Below are 20,919 nucleotides of genomic sequence, written 5' to 3'. Positions count from 1 at the left end.
CGGACGCGACCCGGTAGTGGAGCGCGATCCGGAAGTGGAAGAAGGGGGCGCGACCCGGAAGTGCATGGTGCGAGGGTCAATATGCCGCTACCCGTCCAAGTCTTCAATTTGCAGGTACCGATGAAGTTTCGGGGGGGCGGCGGCGAAGGGCTGGGGTTCCCCCTCCCCAAGGCGCTGCTGTTGTCTTTCCGTTTAGCAAGCAGGCCCGTGGGTGCGGGCGAGCAGGATCCCGGTGGGTCGCCGAGGAGGATCGCGCCCCTGCGGGTGATCAGCAGGGCGTGTGTCATTCTGGGTGGCCGTCCCAGGCGCAGCCCTTGAGGAAGGGGGCCGGGGGGGGCCGGATACGCCCAGAGGGTCGGAGGGGCCCGAATGTGGGCTCAGGGCCCCTGACCCGGGCGAGGGGAAAGGCCGTTGGCCGCGGTTACGGCCTGCCCCACCGTTTCATGCATTTGGTTCTGTACGGAATCCGGTTCTGGTGGAACCGCGACAGGGACCTCCGAGGGCCGTTGGTATCTGTGCTGCAACATGCAATTTAATACCTGGCAAGTGAAGGCGGATGGTTTTTGTTTTAATGCATGTCAGTGTGCACTGTGGAAACCACAGTATATCATGAAATTTGCAGCTTATTGGAAAGGCGTGGGTGGACGCAGTTCGTATGCTTCTTAATATATTTCAGTCCAGGCATCCCCAAACTGCGGCCCTCCAGATGTTTTGGCCTACAAGTCCCATGATCCCTAGCTAACAGGACCAGTGGTCGGGGAAGATGGGAATTGTAGTCCAAAACATCTGGAGGGCCAATGTTTGGGGATGCCTGGTGTAGACCCTTAAGTTTAAGACCTCCTCCCCCAATCCCGAAATCGTGTGCTGCAGAGGAAGTAGATGGGATTGAATGATCTTACCCCATGTGCCAGCCCACATCCTGATCTACAATAACGATGGCTCAATGCGGTTATAATGTAATTACAGTACTTGAATAGTAGAGACCTGTTTAATTTCAGCATTATGAAATGCAACTCCAGGGATTTTACAGATCCTGCACTCCTCATATTATGAGAAAATTAGTTCTACCAATGGAATTGTGGAATAATAATAATAATAATAATAATAATATTTATACCCTGCCCATTTGGCTAGTTTTCCCCAGCCACTCTAGGCGTCTTACAGCATATATAAAAACATAGTAAAAGATCAAACATTAAAAACTTCTTGATACAGGGCTGCCTTCAGATGTCTTCTAAAAGTTGTGTAGTTCTTTGTCTCCTTGACATCTGGAGAGCGTTCCACAGGGAGGGTGTCACTACCGAGAAGGCCCTCTGCCTGGTTCCCTGTAGCTTGACTTTTTGCAGTGAGGGAACCAGCAGAAGACCCTCGGAGGAGGACCTCAGTGTCCAGGCTGAATGATGGGGGTGGAGACACTCCTCCAGACATACTGGGCTGAGGCCGTTTACAGCTTTAAAGGTCAGCACCAAAGGTCAAGAGGATTTGGCTTTTATGTGTGGTGCATTTTAGTAAATTGACTATTTTATTATGGCTGATTCTTTTAATTGTTTATCTGCTTCCAAAAAGGATCAAAAACAACAAAAAAAACATGGTGCTTGAAATATAGTAGAGTCTTTCATACTGAGAGATCTGGCTGCAGCAGCTGTAACACAGTGGATAAATAAATAAATAACTTTCAAGGACTTGTCTCTTAGCAGCAACTCGCGTCACAACTTGCCTCTGCTGTTTCAGCAATATTTCTGTCTTCAGCTCTGGTCTAACTAAAGAACAGTGTTGTGACTCTACACAGCATACCTGATACCATCAGGTGTTTTGACAACAGATTTTATTATAACTTTATAGAAGAAATATTTGTGTCTCTCCACTAGCATACATTTTTGTGCTCTCCCCCCTCACCTGATGCTGGCATTTTCAGGTTGAATTTTGCAGTTTGTGACTTAAATCTTGCTGCATGTGAAGATCAAAGCTAGATCACAGTGCATGTTCATCTTAAAATATTTTAGTTCCTGTCTTTCAAGTTTGTAATGGTCCATTCTCTTCAACGCCTTTAAATAGTCATGAGAATTTCCTTATAGTAGAAATGGGTGCAAAATATCACTCATATCTGCTCAACAGCTTCTGATTCCCATACTTTATGTTTTGTGAGATGATGGAGGATTGAGAGATACTAACTGTGGGTGCTGCCTAGAAGACAAATTACAGGAATTAATCTGCTTCACATAATGTGTCATTTTATGAAGGCAAGCCAGTGATGTCATGCAATTTGCTGCTCTTTTGTTGAAAACAAAATACAGTGTTTTTATATCCAATCCTGTCTTTCTAGAGCTCACTTACTGTGGCAGTGGAATGCTAACTACAGCCTTTTCATTTGACCCTTGGAACTCTTCCCAAACCACACCCCTCACTGGCGCTGCTTCACACCCCAAATTTTGCCTGTCCAGAAACTGTCCTTGAAATCTGATAGTGCCTCTTGCTTGTCCACATGGAGGATAGAATTGGGTGTGTGTAGACACAAATGTAAAATTTGCATTCATTGCTCCGCTTGCTTTTGTCTCTAGCCCCACCCACCACTGCCACATGGCCCTGAGAAGGTTGCACAGAAGGAAATACAGCCCTCAGACTTAAAAAAAGGTTCCCTACTCCTTGCTGTGTGTGATAGGATGGACCAAGGGGCATGCAGCACAGTAATACAACAGTGAAACTAACAAACGCCTACAATGAAAACTGGAGCAAATTATTCTAGCCTAACATGAGCAAGAGGAGTAATGTCTATGACTGCAGAGGCATTAATTACCTTTCTTTCCTTTAGCAGCCGGCGAGCTCTGTGTCAGGGCGAGGGGGTACAGAGAGTCAGGACAGGATGAGGGATAGTTCAGTTCCGAGCTCAGCTGCTTCGTCAGTGACAGATCTATACAACACCCCCCGCAGCAGTAGGTCAGAACTCTTCCTCCCAGGTACATCTGGAGACTTCAGCCTAAGTGCCTGCTTATCAGCCTGCACCCTGCTCTATGAGGTATCTCAAAGGAGAAAGCACTCGAGGATGACTGAGTGAGAATGACTTGACTTTTGCCAGCACTAAGCCATGTTTGTTTAAAACGGTTCCTTTTTTTCTGAAGTGGGTGCATCTCTGTCAAATGACAAGTGACTTTGCATTGTGTGGTTGAGCATGTACTTAAAACAGCTAGAAGGATGGCGTATCTAGAAGAGGGGTGATAGAGACAGGCTATAATCTGTCACAGAAGTTAATGTATCCTAAATAAACAATATCTGTTGTAAATTCACAAGACAGTTTGCAACATATTTAAAACAATGAAAATATAAGACATCAAACCCACCCACAGAAAACGCAGCAGCATGTCTTACGCATAAATTGCCTTGAGACGGTTGTTTAGAAGGAAATTAATAAATTGACCATCATGGCGATGTTGTCCATAGCAAGAAACCAAGAGCTTTCGTTTGGTATTAAAGACCAGCAAAGTAGGTGTTGAGTAGATTATAGGAGAGAGATGGCATAGATGAGATGCTACCACTGAGAAAACCCTGTTACTGTTACAGAAGCCACCCAACTCGCCTCAGAAGGTGGGGTCACCTAGGGCCTGGTCTCTAATGAAGACCTAAATAATAACAAAGCATGGATCAGGTGGCTCTTTGTATGAGTATGGGTTCCAGTGTCAGTCCTGTGCACTATTGCTCCAGGATCTAAAATTCCATGTTAACATCTCCATCTCCCCAACCTCTGCATCTCGAAAGCCCATCGCTTAATAGAGCAAATGTTTTCTCTGCAGAAAGTCCAGAAGTAATTCCCCGGCATCTTCAGTTAAAGCAGCAGTGGGGAACCTCTGGCCTACGGGTCTAATTAGGCCCATCAAGCCTTTCCATTTGGTCTATGAGGCAGTTTTGGCTAAGGCTAAGCCACACCCACCTGCCATAGTATATGATGTCAGGTGTGTGGCAGGTAAAGCTGCAGTTGAGCCAGAAGGCAGTTTTCAAGATTGGTGGCGCCTACAGAGCCATGTGCACAGCGCTTCATAAGCACTGCATCGGGGCTTCCAGGGTGCTGTACACAGGGTTTTGCAAGCCTTGAGGGTTAAACAGTTGTTGGGACTTGCACATTGCTGTGCCTTTGCCCATGCAAATTGATTTGAAAATGCACAGGCAAAAACAGGTGAGCTGACATTGTTGAGGTGTCAAGTGAATGAGGCAATTAGGTTGTCTGACATCTTTTAACTCAGGCGGGGAACTAAGTTTGTCCCCACCTCCTCTGGCCTCCAACTGAAGGAAGGGTTTACTCAAAATCTGAAAGCCCTAACCTGATGACATCTAGTACCTGAAAACTTCAGCCGGCAGCTTCTTGCATTTTTAGTTTCCTCATGTCAATACTGAAAATCTAGCAGCATTATTTCATTCACATGCATATGTAGGGGTTGCATCCCATGCGCTGCATGTGTGGTTCTCCTGGTGCAGTAGGACTTCTGTTCCGTCTCCCCTCCCCCCATACTCCCCAAAATCTGCTCTGGAGGGTCATCCTACCCTCTGCAGCTGGTTTTGAGATCATGGGAGCGGGCGGCTTCAGGGGACAGGTGAGGAGGCCACTGTAGGCAACTGCAAGCTGAGACAGGTGGACCTTTTGCCTGATTTAGACAGACTTGTATTTGTAAGGCCTAGATATGTTGTAGAGGAGGGGGTTCTCAAACTGTGGTCCACAATCTTCATTCAGGTGGTCCACAGTGTGCCTGTTAAAATTCAATTAAAAAGCCAACAGCATCTAGCACAGCACATTACAGTTACTACAACAGGCAAACAACTCAAGACCCTCAGCAATTTTCAAGTGATCTGTGGGGGAAATAGCTTGATCACTGCTGTTTTAGAAGGTTTCACCAGATGTGGGGCAGAGATGTGACCCGTTTTAATTAGGATCAAGGCTAACCCCAGAACAAATGGCATCCTGGCAGGGAGCATCTTTATTCACTTGATCAACTTTCAGATTCCTTATTTCTTACTGCATTTGTAGCTCATGCCATGACTTTGAAATGCATGTTTTGCTTTAGCACTATCATACCAGATACAGTGGTACCTCGGGTTAATAACTTAATTCGTTCTGGAGATCCGTTCTTAACCTGAAACTGTTTTTAACCTGAGGTACCACTTTAGCTAATGGGGCCTCCTGCTGCTGCCGCACCGCCATCATGCGATTTCTGTTCTCATCCTGAAGCAAAGTTCTTAACCCGAGGTACTATTTCTGGGTTAGCAGAGTCTGTAACCTGAAGCGTCTGTAACTAGAAGTACAGAGGTACCACTGTAATAAATTAGCTTGCTGTAAATCTTTATTTATTGGACTCTTTGTTTCAGCTGCTGAGTTCAATAGATAGCCCATGAAGGGCACTCCCCAACTGCTTGTGCCCCTGGGTTGCTTGCCCCTAAATTTGGCTCTCATCAAGATAGCATACCTGTTGCAACAAAACCCTGTATTTTCCTGGGGCTTTTTGTCAAGATTCACACAGTATCTTACTATATTTAATTTTATTCTTCAGCTATGTCAGTGGTAACACTGCGGGGATACACATGTACTTTGTTTTGCCCTACATGTCTTATCAAAGAGTTTGGTGCCAAAAGTGCCTATGACTCTAGGGTCTTTTTAAGTTTGACCGAGAACTTCCTATTAATGGTTACCTTCATGAGCTACAATTGGTGGTTCTGCAGAATTCTGAAATAACCCCACTCAACAAACCAAAGGATCCTTTTTTTCTTGGGCTTACTTTTGAGAGGCAGCATTATGCCCGAGATGCAGGTAGTGGTTAGAGGTTTTAAAATTGTTTTCAGCTGCATATTTGGATTTAGTGGAATTTTATGTGTGTGTATTGATGCTTGCTCTGAGCTTTGACAATGGAGTGGGCCATATAAATCAATGAAAAGGGTTGTGTGAATGAACTGTGAAGCAAGAGGATGCTCCTTTTTGGTTTCCTCAAATTGTTTACTCCTACCCCAAGCATAAAACTATTTCAGCTACCCTTGATTCTTGAGAACATATATATAATGTCTTTGTGGAAATTATAAATACCTGGCTCTTACTGGTAAGGTGCCACTGAGCTTATCTTCTGGTTTTTTTGTTTCTGTGATGGCGGCCCTTGCACTTTCCTTTTTGGAAAAAACATCGAGATCAGAGAAATCGGATGAGACGTGCAGAGTGGGAGCAGTATTCCTGGCAAGTCTAGAGATCAAGCCTAGAGTTCAAGGGAATGGAACTCCTAGCAAGATATGTGAAAGAGCAATGTTTGGGTTTCTAGCCATGCTATATCTGCTGATGTATGAGGACCTCTTTCCCATGGGCTGGGAAGGAGCTTCCTTGCTTCTGTTTCACATATACGCATTGCTGTTACAGGGTGCGGTGGAGCCCATGCAGATTGATGTAGACCCACAAGAAGATCAGCAAAATGCACCTGATATCAACTATGTGGTGGAGAACCCGACTCTGGTATGTGCTGGAGGGTGACAATGAGAAAGGAATTCTTAGGTCTGCTAAAAACGTAGATTTTATCCATCTAAGTCAGTAGTTCTCGAAGGGTGTGGCAGGAGAGGATGGCAAGTAAGCAGGAAGATTCAAGGATAATCAACATTACATTTTTGGGAAAGATTCACGTTATGTGGCTGCATTGCTTTATACTTTCTGGATGTGCTATGATCATATCACAAAGCAGTTGTGTTCTGTTTTATAAATCAAGCATTGCTAGGAGTTGTTTTTCATTTCCCCCTCCAATGTATTTCTTATCAATAAAAGAAATGGTGGGGCGCCAGCAAATTTTTGTTCTGAAAGTGTAGCCCAGAGGGAAAAGTTAGATAACCAGTGATCTAAGGACATGCTTTGTATAGATAGATAGATAGATAGATAGATAGATAGATAGATAGATAGATAGATAGATAGATAGTTCTATCCAAAGTAGCACAAAGAAATGTGTACTGTCAGCGCAAGGATTTCCACATGCCTCTCCACCCCCCACATGGCCCAAAATCTTTTCCAGGGGTTCCTCCAATCCTCCAGAGCAGGGTGTGCTTGGGGGAAAGATAGTGGGAGAAAGTCTCATTGCACAACTGAAAATCCTTGTGCTGAATGGACGTGTTACTTGGATACCTCCCATAGTGTTTTATTATTCCTTATTATTATATTTATTTCTGTTCTGCCTTTTCCCTGGACTGGGACTCAAGGCGGCTTATACAAATTAAAACGACACCCAGAGAAATGTTTTATCTGCATTGTTTTTGCCAGCTAGACATTTATTTTGTTTATTATATTTTCCTTACCCAATTTCTGCATGGTCTTCCTGAGCTGCACAAACATTTGCCATGAGTTCAGGTAGAGGGTGTGCATGGGATGTTGTGAGCAAATGGGGCAAATGTGAGCTGGACAAAATTAAGAAATTACGGCATCTTGACCAAGTGGCAAGATTACCATGAATTTTATACATAGTTCTGCCTCTTTTTTCTGAAATGAGTTAGCACATCCCCTTGAGGCCACTATTCATGATTTCTCGCTCTTCTAAATTTCTCTTACCTCCCCCCCGCCCCCCAGTATACCATTGTGAAGCAATTTTACATTTCAATCCTCCTCTTCCAAGGCTCCCGCAGGAGTTATATTCTGCACCTGCTGTGCGCAGATCCTGGCCCTGCAGAGTGGAGAAAACAGCAAGGATGAGATGAATGCCATTAAACCATTGTCATCAAGCAGGGGTGGGGAGACCTTGGCCCTCCAGATGTTGCTGGACTTCAACTCCCTAACAACATCTGGTGGGCTACAGGCTCCCCACCTCCGTCACAAAGGAACAGAATCTGCTGCATTGTTCTTACTTGCTGCAGGAGATAGTCAAATGACAGTGGAAGAATCCTACAATTCTTACTGCGGGGAAAGACAGCTTGATATCTGGGGCATTGCTTTCTGCTGTAAATGATCGTTTTCTTATTATGCTGCGGCCCACAGGATCTGGAGCAGTATGCAGCAAGTTACAGCGGCTTGATGAGGATCGAGCGGCTGCAGTTCATTGCAGACCATTGCCCGCAACTGCGAGTAGAATCCCTCAAGATGGCCCTCTCCTTTGTCCAAAGAACATTCAATGTTGATGTTTATGAAGAAATTCACCGGAAGTTGACTGAAGCCACCAGGTATTAAGATAAAGAAACACTGAAAATATACCTCTGGTTTGTGAGAATCCCCCTCCTGGTCAAATGACCCTTCATAGATCAATTCTCTTGTACTGCAACTGCCTATAATTTCAGTGTTTGTTCTTACTTGCAAGGTAGTGCATGCACCCCATCCCCCCAAAAAGAGGTTTTTGTGTTTTTCTTCTTCTTGTGTTTGCTAATTTGAGTTGCCCATAGTCAATAATGTCTGTGAGCATACTATATGAAGAGAAGAGCAGCTCTGTCCAAAGTAGAACTTCATGCAATTATGGCACTGTAGTTAACTTCTGGTCCTCCTGGTTCTTTGATTGTGATCAATAATAATAATCTTGTCACATACATGCATGCTACCGTTCCTTAACTGAAGCAAAGTAGACTCCATTCCCATTCTCCGTTCCATCTTCCCAAGCGACTCTCCTATCCATTAACCAGTTTTTGTTACTTTTATCACAGTGTCTTTTATTGTATCCATGTGACCTTCCATGCCTCATTTTATCATAGTTTACACACCATGAGCCCCCTTGCTTCTATACTATACTTCCAGTGTATTTGGACTTTAAACTATTGCATTATAAGTATATGCGGACTTCCACTGTTTCTTCAGTTAGAAAACAGTTTGTTTAGAGAGTTGCATTCAGCAAACCGTTATTTGTACTTTTCTAAATCAAGAGAGTTTTTGTCAACTGCTGGATCAACATCTTAAGAAACCAGCTGGATGACAGACTTTGCTAATGGTTATGATTCCCCCTCCCCCCCGTTCTTACAGCATCACACTCTTGTTAGCTCATTTATTGCCCTTGATAACAGTGAATCGTGTGCCCCCCCAACTTACTATCTGTCTGCTGCTTTTTTCCCCAGAGAGTTACAAAACACACCTGATGCTGTCCCAGATGGAGGAATAGAGCCCCCTCCTCTAGACACGGCGTGGGTTGAAGCTACACGCAAAAAAGCTCTTCTTAAACTGGAAAAGCTAGACACGGATTTAAAGAACTATAAAGGGAACTCAATCAAGGAAAGCATCAGGTGATCAGCTGTAACAAAGATGCCTTTACTCGGGAACAACTAGTTCTCAGTTCAAAGCAACATTTTGTACCCAAAGGAATGAAATTGCTTTGTGAATTTGTATGCACTTCGAAAAACAGTTTTGATGAAATGCATCATTTGCACAGTTCACTGGTAGATAATCCCATGAAAATAGACCTGTCCAGGACTCAAGTTGCACAGGTGACCTATTCAGAGAAAAAGTTTTCACATGTGCACACACACAAAGCACAAAGCCATTCTAGAAACCATCTTGTGGATGTTAAAGTGTCTTTCTGAACTGCTTCCCACTAAGAGTCCCACCCAACCACCCACACAAATATACTTAGCTATTTAAGGGAGTTCTATACGTTACTCCTGGGGACACGGGTGGCACTGTGGGTTAAACAAGAGAGCCTAGAGCTTGCCAATCAGAAGTTCGGCGGTTCAAATCCCCACGACGGGGTGAGCTCCCGTTGCTTGGTCCCAGCTCCTGCCAACCTAGCAGTTCAAAAGCACGTCAAAGTGCAAGTAGATAAATAGGTTTCTACAGTGGAAAGGTAAATGGCGTTTCCATGTGCTGCTCTGGTTCGCCAGAAGTGGCTTTGTCATGCTGGCCACATGACCTGGAAGCTGTACGCCTGCTCCCTCGGCCAATAATGCGAGATGAGCGCCGCAACCCCAGAGTCGGTCACGACTGGACCTAATGGTCAGGGGTCCCTTTACCTTTATACGTTACTCCTACTTTTATAATTTCTACAGAAGCTACTTTAGTGTTGTGTTGGGTTTGTGAATATGCTGGAATCAGATGAATGTTTGGAAGGAGCTGTTTGGGAAGAGCAGAGAGAGGGCTTTGTAGCAGGAAACTATTGAGGAGATTATTGTGATAGCTATGCTTGAGTCTTTACAAATGATGACTGGCTCTGTCGTGCTTGATATTCTGCACCTGGCCAAAAATATAGAGAAATGTCTTTATTCTGTGCATCTGTTAACTGAATAAGCACAGCCTTTCACCTGAGCATGTTCTCCAGCAGCTGGACTTGTTAGGTCAGGGTTGAGCTCTGGCCTTGTTTTGAGTTGTAATTTTGGGGGTGGGGTATGTGTTTTGCATCCGGGCTTATTCATTTTGCAGCTGCCACCCCTTCTTTCTAGGAGAGGCCATGATGACTTAGGAGATCACTACCTTGACTGCGGGGACCTCAGCAATGCCCTCAAATGTTATTCGCGAGCCCGCGATTACTGCACCAGCGCAAAGCACGTTATCAACATGTGCCTCAATGTTATCAAGGTAAAGTACAATATATGTCAGTGGTCCTTTTCAAGTGGGACACGCTTGTGGAATTTTGCCTTTATTCAAGATACGCTCTACCTGCTGCACATCATCAAATGAAATCTTCCTTTCTCTCCCCCACCTGGAACATACAGCCTGATGACCCATCAACAGAAATGAGTTCTTCGTTCACAGCTGTGCCTGTTAGAGACACAGAATTCCCAGGGAGCAGGAGCTTTACCTCTTACTCAGTGTCAGGGGCTGGACTGAGGAAGAATGGTGGGAGCCCCCCCTCTCCTGAACCTTCCCAAGGGCAGGAGGGCAGTATTGATTTAGAACAGTGGTTTGCAGAGGGGCATAGTGGAGAGAAGCTGGGAAATACTGGGTGAGGAACAGCTAGAAGAGGGCACACCTGGAGAGAGCTGGCAGATTCAGTATCCCTGGACAGCATTCCTGACCCCCCCCTTTCACCTAGGACTAGATGGGCTCTGAAAGTGATAGAAAAGAAAGCACAGAGGCAACAAGCTCAGGTTACCTGACGTAGCAGTGATGTAGATTAATGGGGGGGAGGGGGTGAACCTTAAGCGGGAGCAACACCATTTTTAAAGGGATATGCATTCCTTTGTCTCTCGCTGTGATTATTAAAGAAACTGGTAAGAACGCTCCTTTCATTTGATCTTCTTAATCACTGCCACTGGGGTTCCCCGAAGCCTGACACTCAGCTTTTATTGCAGTGCTGCAGTCTGTTTTCTTCCCCTTCCAGGTCAGTGTTTACCTCCAGAACTGGTCCCACGTCCTGAGCTATGTGAGCAAAGCCGAGTCCACGCCAGAAATTGCAGAGGTAGTAAGCTTTTTACAACATGACTATTGCCACCAACCCAGGTCCGTGCCTTTTATTTTTACTTCCTTTTTTAACAGCTGTATCTAGCCATTCTTCCAGCCGCACGCAAGACAGAGTAGAGGTCTCCCCCCCCCCACCTCATTTTACCCTTACAACAGCCCTGTGAGGTAGCACAGGCTGAGAAAGGCCATCCAGCAAGATTCATGGCTGAATGGGAATTCTTAAGCCAGGTCCCCCCACTTCTACTCTTAACTGCTATGCTGTGTTGGCTCTCAGTATGGTATGTGGCGCCCTGGATTTATGCCCTGGGGCGCCATAATTTCCTTGTAAAATATTGGACCTCGGTGCCCTACAGGAGGATTGTGGCGGCAAATTAACTAATGCTGCCTTTTGAGGGGTTCTAATGCACCCCTTGAACAGAGACCCTGTTTCCTTTTCATCCTGCTTGGTGTTCCCTGTTGAGCTCTGGGTGCCTTTTCAGACTTGGGTTATGCTGGGAGCCAAGGAGATTGCAGAGCAGAAGTGCTTCCTCAGATGGGTTTAACAGAAGGAATTAAACCCCCCCCCAAAAAAAGCTGCTGTTTATTTGCTGATTCTCTGCCTCCTCCCTCTCTAGCAAAGAGGAGAACGTGACAGCCAGACACAGGCAATCCTCACCAAATTGAAGTGTGCCGCAGGTGAGTGAGTAAATTGCATGCCTCATAGATATTATAGCATATGCCCTTAGTGCTGACCAGACTTGCTGTGTGCAGAAACAGCACAGCATTTAGGCATAACAAACTTACTTTCTTTCCTTTTCTACCCCGTGATAGAGCAGGGCAAATTCCCAAGTACAGCTCCTGCGTTTTAGTTCCCCGTCTTCTGGCCTTAGATCTGTGGAAAGGCGTGGAGCTCCTCTTCTAGGTTTCCGTGTGACCCTACCAGTGTGTCTCTCCTAACACATGCAAGCAGTGTCTTGGAGAGAAGAACTAATTCTTAAGTCTGGTTTCTAGGCTTGGCGGAACTTGCTGCCCGGAAATACAAGCAAGCAGCAAAGTGCTTCCTGTTGGCCTCATTTGATCACTGTGATTTCCCTGAGGTAAGGATTAGGCAGAGATATTGAGAGGTGGGGAAGCTGTGGGAACGGTTTGGGGGGGGGGAAGATGCCAGATAGCTGTGGCCTATTCCTAATTTGGCCTGATTTGGGGGGGGACCATGTTCCTCCTTGATTTTTCCGAGTGTCTTGAAGACCAGCTTTTCTGTGGGCATGTGAACAGAGCAAGGTTCAGATTACCTAGCTGTCTACACCTGTAGCTATCCTTGAAGATCGCTTCTTCAGAGGCTTCCTCTCCTCTCTTTTTCTAGCTGCTGTCCCCTAGCAATGTGGCCGTGTATGGTGGCCTCTGTGCATTAGCCACCTTTGACCGTCAGGAATTGCAGCGTAATGTCATCTCCAGCAGGTGAGTGCTTTGGAGGACCTTGGGCATGAAATAGGCCAACTGAATTAGAGCTGTGTTGTTGTTGTTGTTGTTGTTGTTGTTGTTGTTGTTGTTGTTGTTGTTGTTGTTTTGCCTTTTGGGTTCTGAGTTGCTCTTAGTATTTGGTAAGCAATTTAGTTAGATGACTCCCCAAAGGCTCTGGATTTGATTTCTTGTTTGTTGTTTGAGTCCCTTGGGCAGGACTCTTGAGGACCAGTTGCTGAGGAGCAGCAACAGGAAAGGGCTGGTGCTGTCGGACCCTGTTTGTGGACTTCCCAGAGGCATTGGGATGCTGAAAACAGGATGCTGGACTAAATGAACTCTTACGTTCCTAAGCCACTGTGTCTAGGTGTTGATTTCCCTGTTTGAGAATAGAGAACAATGACATGTCTGCACTGTGCTACTGTGAGAGAGAACAAGAAAAGGATGGCGAAGCCCTTGCGAGTTAAAAGGAAGAATGCAGGGCAATTGCATTTGGTTTCCTGTGGGTGTGTGGAACTTGGAGCAAACCAATGGTGAGGAGAGATTAGGCAGTTTCCTCCCACTAGTCCTCTACTCCCAATATCCATCCTGTGACTTCTTTTCAAATTAAAAAAATATTAAAAAGTCTGAAAGAAGAATGGCAGAATTGTTCGGCCCCTGAGCAAGGCTGTGTTCTGGCCAGACGTGCCTCCCCATAACTAGGGATCGCATCTCCCAAGATGCAGAAGAACCTATTGCGGCCTTCCCTCACCTGAGGGGAAGTTTTGGACTGCAACGCCCATCAGCCCAATGGATGGCCTATTGGTTTATTGACTCATTCCTTTTCAGCCTTTTTTGCACAATCACCATAGACACCAACATGTGGCATTCTTGTAGGGGAGAGGGACCCTAGCCTCTTTTTAAAAGGGTGTGGGAAGTAGATGACTTTGTGCTCTGACCCACTGTATCTGCAGCTCCTTCAAACTCTTCTTAGAGCTGGAGCCACAGGTGCGGGACATCATCTTCAAGTTCTACGAATCCAAATATGCCTCATGTCTCAAGATGCTGGATGAGATGAAGGTGAGTCCTAGAGAGCTGAGCTCTCTCTGTGTGTTGCTGGGTGTTTTTTGGAGCATGGTTTTTATTCGTTTTCACCTTTAAACTGTTTAACATGGTTGCGTTGAGATATATCTTTGTTTCCATTGGAGCGTATGACACGCAACAGTTACTTAGAATTTAAAATAAAAATAAAACAACAATAAACACTTAGATAAACATTTCTGAATCTAGTAACTAAGTTGTGTAGAAGTGTATATACAAAAATTATTACAGATAGGAAATGATGCATAGTAACATGTATTGCTTAGCCTCTGTGTGTTTTGAGAAGGGTCTGCAGCAGCAACATTTATATTGGTGAACCCTTGATGGCCCTTTCCTGACAGGTATACTTATTCCTGGTATACAAGCACCAAATGAGGAAGGTGCTGAAAATGAGGAAGTGAGAGGCAGAGGGAGGGACGGAAACAAGGTGGCAAAACATGGCTTGGTGCAACATGAATGAGCATTGGGCTTGTGCACTCCCTCCTTCCATGGTGTGTTCAACTTAATAAGTTATTCCTGGTTTGAGCCAAACCATAGCTTGACATTACATCAGAGCAAAACCATGGCTTGGCGTTATGTCTGAACTGAGTCAATAGGTTAGCCTCTCCAAGTACAGTGGTACCTCGACTTACGAAGGCGATCCGTTCCGCAACGCTCTTTGTAAGTCGAATCCTTCAGTTATCGAAGCGTCCGTTTTGCGTATGCGCGGAGCGCGATTTTGCACTTCTGCACAGGCCCAGGACACATGCGTGGCGAAAAGACTTCTGGGTTGCCGACTTCGTAAGTCGAAACCTTCGGAAGTCGAGTCATTTGGATGTCGAGGTACCACTGTAGCTTTATTGCAAACTACCTGCATCTGCTAAGCTCAGACTGGCAGCAAATAAAACGCAGGACTATCTAAAGCTATGTGTGTAAATATGTACGTTCGTAGAGAGACCTTTCCCATGTCTAAATAAAGAAGGGGGGAGGGACAAATGTCCCTTGAGGAAAAGGCTCTGCTTGCGTTTGTAGTTTTAGTTGCTGGTCTGAAATTACACTGGCCTGATTGTGAAGGCCGTTACATAAAATAAATGTATCCACTGCTTACTTATCATCTCCCTACTCTCTCTAGCTGTTTCATGAAGACTGTTGCTTGTTCGGAAATGGTCAAAGTAGAGAGGGCAGAATTCCTCTCTCCTCAGTACTAGCTGGGTTGTTTTCTCTAGGTTAATAGCAGTCAGTGCAAATGTTATGTACCTTCTGTTGGATGTGAAATATTGCTGTAGCCACCACTCAGGATATGAGGTGCATCTGATACAATGCCTTTGTAACAGGCATCCCCAAACTGCGGCCCTCCAGATGTTTTGGCCTACAACTCCCATGATCCCTAGCTAACAGGACCAGTGGTAAGGGATGATGGGAATTGTAGTCCAAAACATCTGGAGGGCCAAAGTTTGGGGATGCCTGCTTTGTAACCTTTAATAGCTAGACCTGATTATTTTCCAGTAGTATTTTGCTAACTCCACAAATACATGTCTCTTGCTGTGTCATGGGTGAAGGGTTGGGGAGAGCTTTATGTGTCAATTCTTCCTGACACAGGATAATCTGCTGCTGGATATGTACCTGGCACCTCACGTGAGAACACTTTACACGCAGATTCGAAACCGCGCCCTCATCCAGGTAATTGCCATCCTAATAATTGCTCTCCTTTTGTCCTAACTGGTCGCTTTCGGTCCCTCGCCGAAGCGCAGCATAGAGGGCCATTAATGGACATTTTCATTCAATGCTCCTTTCTCATTCTCAGTATTTCAGCCCCTATGTGTCAGCAGACATGCGGAAGATGGCCACAGCCTTCAACACCACGGTGGCAGCTTTGGAGGACGAGCTCACTCAGCTGATCCTAGAAGGACTGATTAATGCCAGAATAGACTCTCACAGCAAAGTGAGTACCAGTCACGTCCAAACTAAGCCTTCCTGACTGCTGCTGCTGAAAGCTAATGGCTTGGTAGTGATAAAACCCTAGCTGCATGAGGGCTTTTGCTTGCACAATGAGGCTTCCCCCCATCTCCCCACCCCTACCACCTTGATATTGGCTGGGATGGGGGGTGGCAATTGGGATAACCTCCGGAAGAGGGGATTGGGGGCGTTGTTCTACCTGGCAAGCTGCAATGCTTGGATAGATGGGACTTTTGCCATAGCACGATGATCCATTACACCCTGAATGCTCCATGCATTTCTTTCACTGTAAACTAATTTAAAAATAAGCCAGTGCCACGTTAAAGCCCAAACTGGGTGCTAAAAAACGCCCGCTTAAAATCCCAATTGCTGCACAAAAGTTTTCATGATATTTAGGCTAGTACAGTGGTACCTCTGGTTACGAACACGATCCCTTCCAGGATCCCGGAAGGTTACGTAACCCGAAATGGTCGTAACCCGAAGCGCCATTTTGCGCATGCGCAAAGAACAAATTCCGTGATTTTTGCACTTTGCGCATGTGCAGAATGCGCGCGGGGCGAAAATACTTCCGGGTTTGCGGAGTTCATAACCCGAGGTACGACTGTACAGGAATTGCAGAAGGCAGAGGAGGATTTAGTTGGAGAGGAAAGGGAGTTCTCCAAGATGCACAAGCCCATGCCTCCTTGTCCCTGGAATCCCTCCCTCAGTTCCATTCTGGCTTCTGAGCCTCCATCAGGCATGTCGCTTCATTTTTGAATGCTAGAAACGGCCACTCTTTTCATTTTAAACTCCAGAGTTTAAAGTTCTCTTCCACAAAGGCAACTTCACAGTGTCCTTGTTTCCAGCAAATCAGACACTGCCCCTCCAGTGAGCATCTGGGGCTTGGGTGGCTGCTGTCCGGAAGGATGCTGTGAGCCCTTCAACTTTCTTGGTTTTTTTTGTAGATTTTATACGCACGGGATGTTGATCAGCGTAGTACTACCTTTGAGAAGTCCTTGCTGATGGGGAAGGAGTTTCAGCGTCGCGCCAAAGCTATGATCCTACGAGCAGCTGTCCTGCGTAACCAGATCCATGTGAAGGTCAGCAGAGGGCTAACTTTCTAATGGCTTTTATGTTTCATTGCTGTAAATTGCAGACCTAGCGGTATATAAATATTTAATAAATAAAGAGGCTCTAAATTCTGGCCAGGGGCTTGCTGCTTCTAAAAGTACTGGGCGCTCTTGCAGAGTTTTGTGTGTGAATATAAGTCACTAGCACTGGGGTCAAGCTGATACGTACCATTTGAGCCAGCTTTTCTCTTACATGCCCTGAATGGCTTTACCTTACAAATGTAGCTACCGTGTTTCTCATATTATAAGACATGTCTTATATTTATTTTTTCCTCAAAAAAACACACTATGGCTTATTTTCAAGGGATGTCTTATTTTTTTCCTTCTCCTCCTGCCGCGGCCGGCATTGCTCCTGCGCCTATCACTATGTCTTATTTTCGGGGTATGTCTTATATTCCTTGAATGCTTAGAAATCCTGCTATGGCTTATTTTATGGGTATGTCTTAAAATATGAGAAACAGGGTATTTACAAGCAACAAGCAACTAAGGTAAACATTGGGGGGGGGCAGCAGTTTTCATGAATTCTACTCATATTGATCCAGAGCAGATTCCAACATATAGTTAGCAGAGGAAAAACTTAAACACATTGCAGGATTCTGAAAAAAATAGACCAGAGGCAATTAATATTTCATCCAGCAGAGCTTTACTGAAGGCAAATGAGCATAATGGTCACAAATCCAATACATTCAGGATTGGCACCGTCCATAAGAAATCCAGTTGCAGCAAACTTAACTTAAACTTAGAATAACTTATAACACTAAGCATACTATATACAGAACACCACACCAGAAGGAAAGAGAGATAGAAAGTGAAACCCAGGCTCCTTCTGGCCTATTATTATAGTCAGCATGACCTTGACAGAAAGAGATAACAGAACCAGTTTAAGCCAGCTGTACTCAGCTTCTCTGAAGGAATAACCCAAACATCATGAACCTTCTGCTTGTTTCTAGGCAGAATAGAAACTTTACGTGTCAGCTAGAAACTTCCAGCTTTCTCCAGTGTCTTTCCCAAAGAGAAGCTTTCAGAACCCTCTGGAATTAATTAGAATAGGAAAGATCTCTACACATCAAATCAATACTTTTTGTACCAAGAAATGCAAACTGACAGCAGTATCCAATTCTCCAACTCTGCTGCCGTAACAAAAGTCTGGGAATGCTGTGGAACCTCTTCTATCTCTTCTGTCCAGTCGCTCGTGTGCCCTCAAGAGACTTGCCTTGGAGATTTGGGGGACCTCCCAGAGCACATTTTTGGGGTATTTTGGATTGTGGGGAGTAGAGCTGAAAATAATTCCAATATTTTTCACATCTGGCAACCAATGGTTTCAGGTAGTACATGGGTAGACGAGTCAGTTTAGTCAGAATCAAGTATACACTTCCAGAATCAACATTAAATACATTGCTTCTGGTAAATGAGCCACCATAGCCGCTAGAGGGCCGGGGAAATTTGAGGTTTTTTAGACTTGACTACCCATATACTAGGGGTGCGGGTGGCACTGTGGGTTAAACCACTGAGCCTAGGGCTTGCTGATCAGAAGGTTGGCGGTTCGAATCCTCGCGACGGGGTGAGCTCCCGTTGCTCGGTCCCAGCTCCTGCCAACCTAGCAGTTCGAAAGCACACCAAAGTGCAAGTAGATAAATAGGTACCGCTACAGCGGGAAGGTAAACGGTGTTTCCGTGTGCTGCTCTGGTTCACCAGAAGCGGCTTTGTCATGTTGGCCACATGACCTGGAAGCTGTATGTGAGATGAGCGCTGCAACCCCAGAGTTGGTCACGACTGGACCTAATAGTCAGGGGTCCCTTTAGCTTTACCTTACCCAAATACTACCGAAAACCAAGGGGGCATATTGGTTGCCAGAGGTTTTTTCCCCCCAGGTCCCCTACCCCACTAGGAGGGTGAGAGGAAACAGAAGTCCCATTGTGCCAGCACAACCAAATGTACAGAGCATTGGATACAATCTATCTATCCCCCTTAAAAAAATAAATTTATAAGACTAATAAATAAATAAATTTGCTTCGGTGCAAAATGACAGTTCATGTAGTAGCTGCAATATTTAAGGCAGGAATGGGGAACCTTAGACAGGGTTAGGGAGCCTCAAGATGTTGTTGGGACTCCAACTCCATAGGCAATAGTGCAGGATGATAGGGGGTTGCAGTCCAGCAACATCTAGAGGGCCACTGGTTCTGCATCTCTGTTTTAACAGCAATCTGAGCGTAGTCAAAATGCAGAGTGTTGTTGGCTGGTTTACAATGGGAAAGCTCAGCTTGCTGCAAGACGAGGCGTTTGTGCCATGCTCCTCTTCAGGGTGATGAAGTGCCAAGGATCATTCAGTTTGACCACAGTTTATCATGGGACCAACCAGAATGTGAGATGTGCAAGGCCTGGATTTCTAATCTCATGTTATTTTCTCCCAAGGAGAAGATGAAAAGTCTATAAACTTTTCCATACATATTTAACCACCAATTCCTACAGCTCACTGCTGAGGTAGGAATCCTGGAATAACTGGATACAGGGAATAATCCCGTCTCTAACCATTCTGATGTTTTGGGGAGTAATGTAGTTGCTGCTCATTCGGCCCTGGTCTGGGGTTTTCCTCCACTTGCCTGCAACCACGGACCCTTGTGGGTTGGGGAGAGGAGGTGTCTTCCCATCTCATCGCTCACTGGGCCTGCGGCCTCTCTCTCTCTCTCTCTCTCTCTCTCTCTCTCTCTCTCTCTCTCTCTCTCTCTCTCTCTCTCTCTCTCTCTCTCTCTCTCTCTCTCTCTCTTTTTCTTGCAGTCTCCTCCGAGAGAAGGAAGCCAAGGTGAACTCACTCCAGCAAACAGCCAGTCCCGGATGAGCACCAACATGTGAAGCGCTCTGAATCTCCAAGAGACTCTTCCTTCCCCCACACACCCAGGGCCATGTGTATCCAGCGTCCAAGCCACCAACTGTTCCTTGGTGCCTTTTCGGACTCTCTAGGTGTGGGAGGGGCAGGACTGTCAGGGGAGTCTGCCTTTAGAGTCTGATAATTCCTCTTAGAACAGAAACTTCCATTAGATGCAGCACGTCAAGAATACGCAAGCATGTGAGAGTGCCGGGGGTGTATCTTGTCCTTCCCCCAGGGTATTTCACAAACAGGGGCTTATCTTAAGCTGCCAACAGAGCTTTCTGGGGTTTCCTTTCCATAAATGATATGTAGCCTGAATCTGGAGGAACAAGTGCGTTTCCGTAGAACTTCATTCACACCGACACGTTGTCTCAGACCCGGAGAGTCCCCCCTCGGGCAACATCCAGCAGGAAAGCTAGCATCAGTTCCATTCCCTCACTCTCCAAGGCTTATGTTTGCATTTACCCTGGGTCGGCACCATTTCAATCTGTTCTTCCTTTAAAAGTGTGCGCTCTGGCTTGTTCTCACATCCCCAGCCTGGTTTTGACTGTGGTTTTTAATGTTCGTCACCCAATTTTACTGCTGTAGTGTATGGTGGCTTTCTAGCCTTTTGGGGCGCTAATAGAGAAAAGTAAAATGACATTCAAGTAGTACATCCATCTGCGTCTAGGCAGGAACCTGCTTGCCCGGGTGTCTGCACTCCTGGCACCACTTTTTATTTATCCCTTACAGAAAAGGGTTGTGGGTCACAGGCCAGACTCGGGACTGTGTTCTCTTAATGAGCCTTGTTTAAATGTTTGAATATTCCACAGTGACTTCCGTTTGGGGTTCATTCGTTGGTGTTTATCCCAAGGTCAAAAGTTACAAAATTGAACCTAGCCCTTGACAACTCAACTTTCTACAGACACTGTTAATGCTGTTTAGTTTAAATCAAAATTCTCTCCTATGCATTAAAAAGCATAATTGTAAAGATAACCTGCAGATTGGAACATTGGTTCTTTCCTCCCCTTCTCTTCTTTTTCTTTCATAAACCTGGAAACAAGACAATACCCTAGCACAGGATCTGTGGAAACAACAGCTGTATTAGGTGTGATCCCTGGAAAGTAACCCTATCGTACACAGTGGGCTTACTATAGTATGCTATTTCAGAAACTATTGTGATCTAAGAAAACAGCTCTTTCAAGTGGTAT

The 20,919-nt window shown here is 45.4% G+C and overlaps 1 protein-coding gene across 2 annotated transcripts; it reads left to right on the top strand.

The window, feature by feature from the left end:
- Positions 1-2: 2 nt before the first annotated feature.
- On the top strand, positions 3-20,704 carry GPS1 (G protein pathway suppressor 1). Of its 2 annotated transcripts, none has more exons than XM_035104291.2 (14): positions 3-114; positions 6,380-6,472; positions 7,970-8,151; positions 9,028-9,192; positions 10,342-10,477; positions 11,223-11,300; positions 11,917-11,977; positions 12,293-12,378; positions 12,645-12,739; positions 13,693-13,798; positions 15,398-15,478; positions 15,603-15,740; positions 16,699-16,833; positions 19,639-20,704. In XM_035104291.2, exons 1-14 carry the CDS (start codon positions 82-84, stop codon positions 19,711-19,713), a joined length of 1,464 nt encoding a protein of 487 aa, XP_034960182.1. In that variant the 5' UTR covers positions 3-81; the 3' UTR covers positions 19,714-20,704. The 2 variants fall into 2 exon arrangements, with proteins under 2 accessions (XP_034960182.1, XP_060127886.1); XM_060271903.1 differs by lacking the exon at positions 3-114 and adding an exon at positions 149-3,013.
- Positions 20,705-20,919: the final 215 nt, after the last annotated feature.

This window comes from Zootoca vivipara, chromosome 2 (assembly GCF_963506605.1).
Source record: "Zootoca vivipara chromosome 2, rZooViv1.1, whole genome shotgun sequence".
Classification (NCBI taxonomy): domain Eukaryota; kingdom Metazoa; phylum Chordata; class Lepidosauria; order Squamata; family Lacertidae; genus Zootoca; species Zootoca vivipara.
Note: the sequence above shows the minus strand (reverse complement) of the source record. Positions and strands in the feature narration are given on the sequence as shown.

Bases quoted from the DNA above. Each gene is read 5' to 3' on its own strand.
- GPS1 (XM_060271903.1), top strand. From the start codon at position 2,861: ATGAGGGATAGTTCAGTTCCGAGCTCAGCTGCTTCGTCAGTGACAGAT. The intron at 3,014-6,379 runs GTATCTCAAAGG...TTGCTGTTACAG, and splicing joins CCTGCACCCTGCTCTATGAG to GGTGCGGTGGAGCCCATGCA. The intron at 15,741-16,698 runs GTGAGTACCAGT...TTTTTTTTGTAG, and splicing joins GAATAGACTCTCACAGCAAA to ATTTTATACGCACGGGATGT.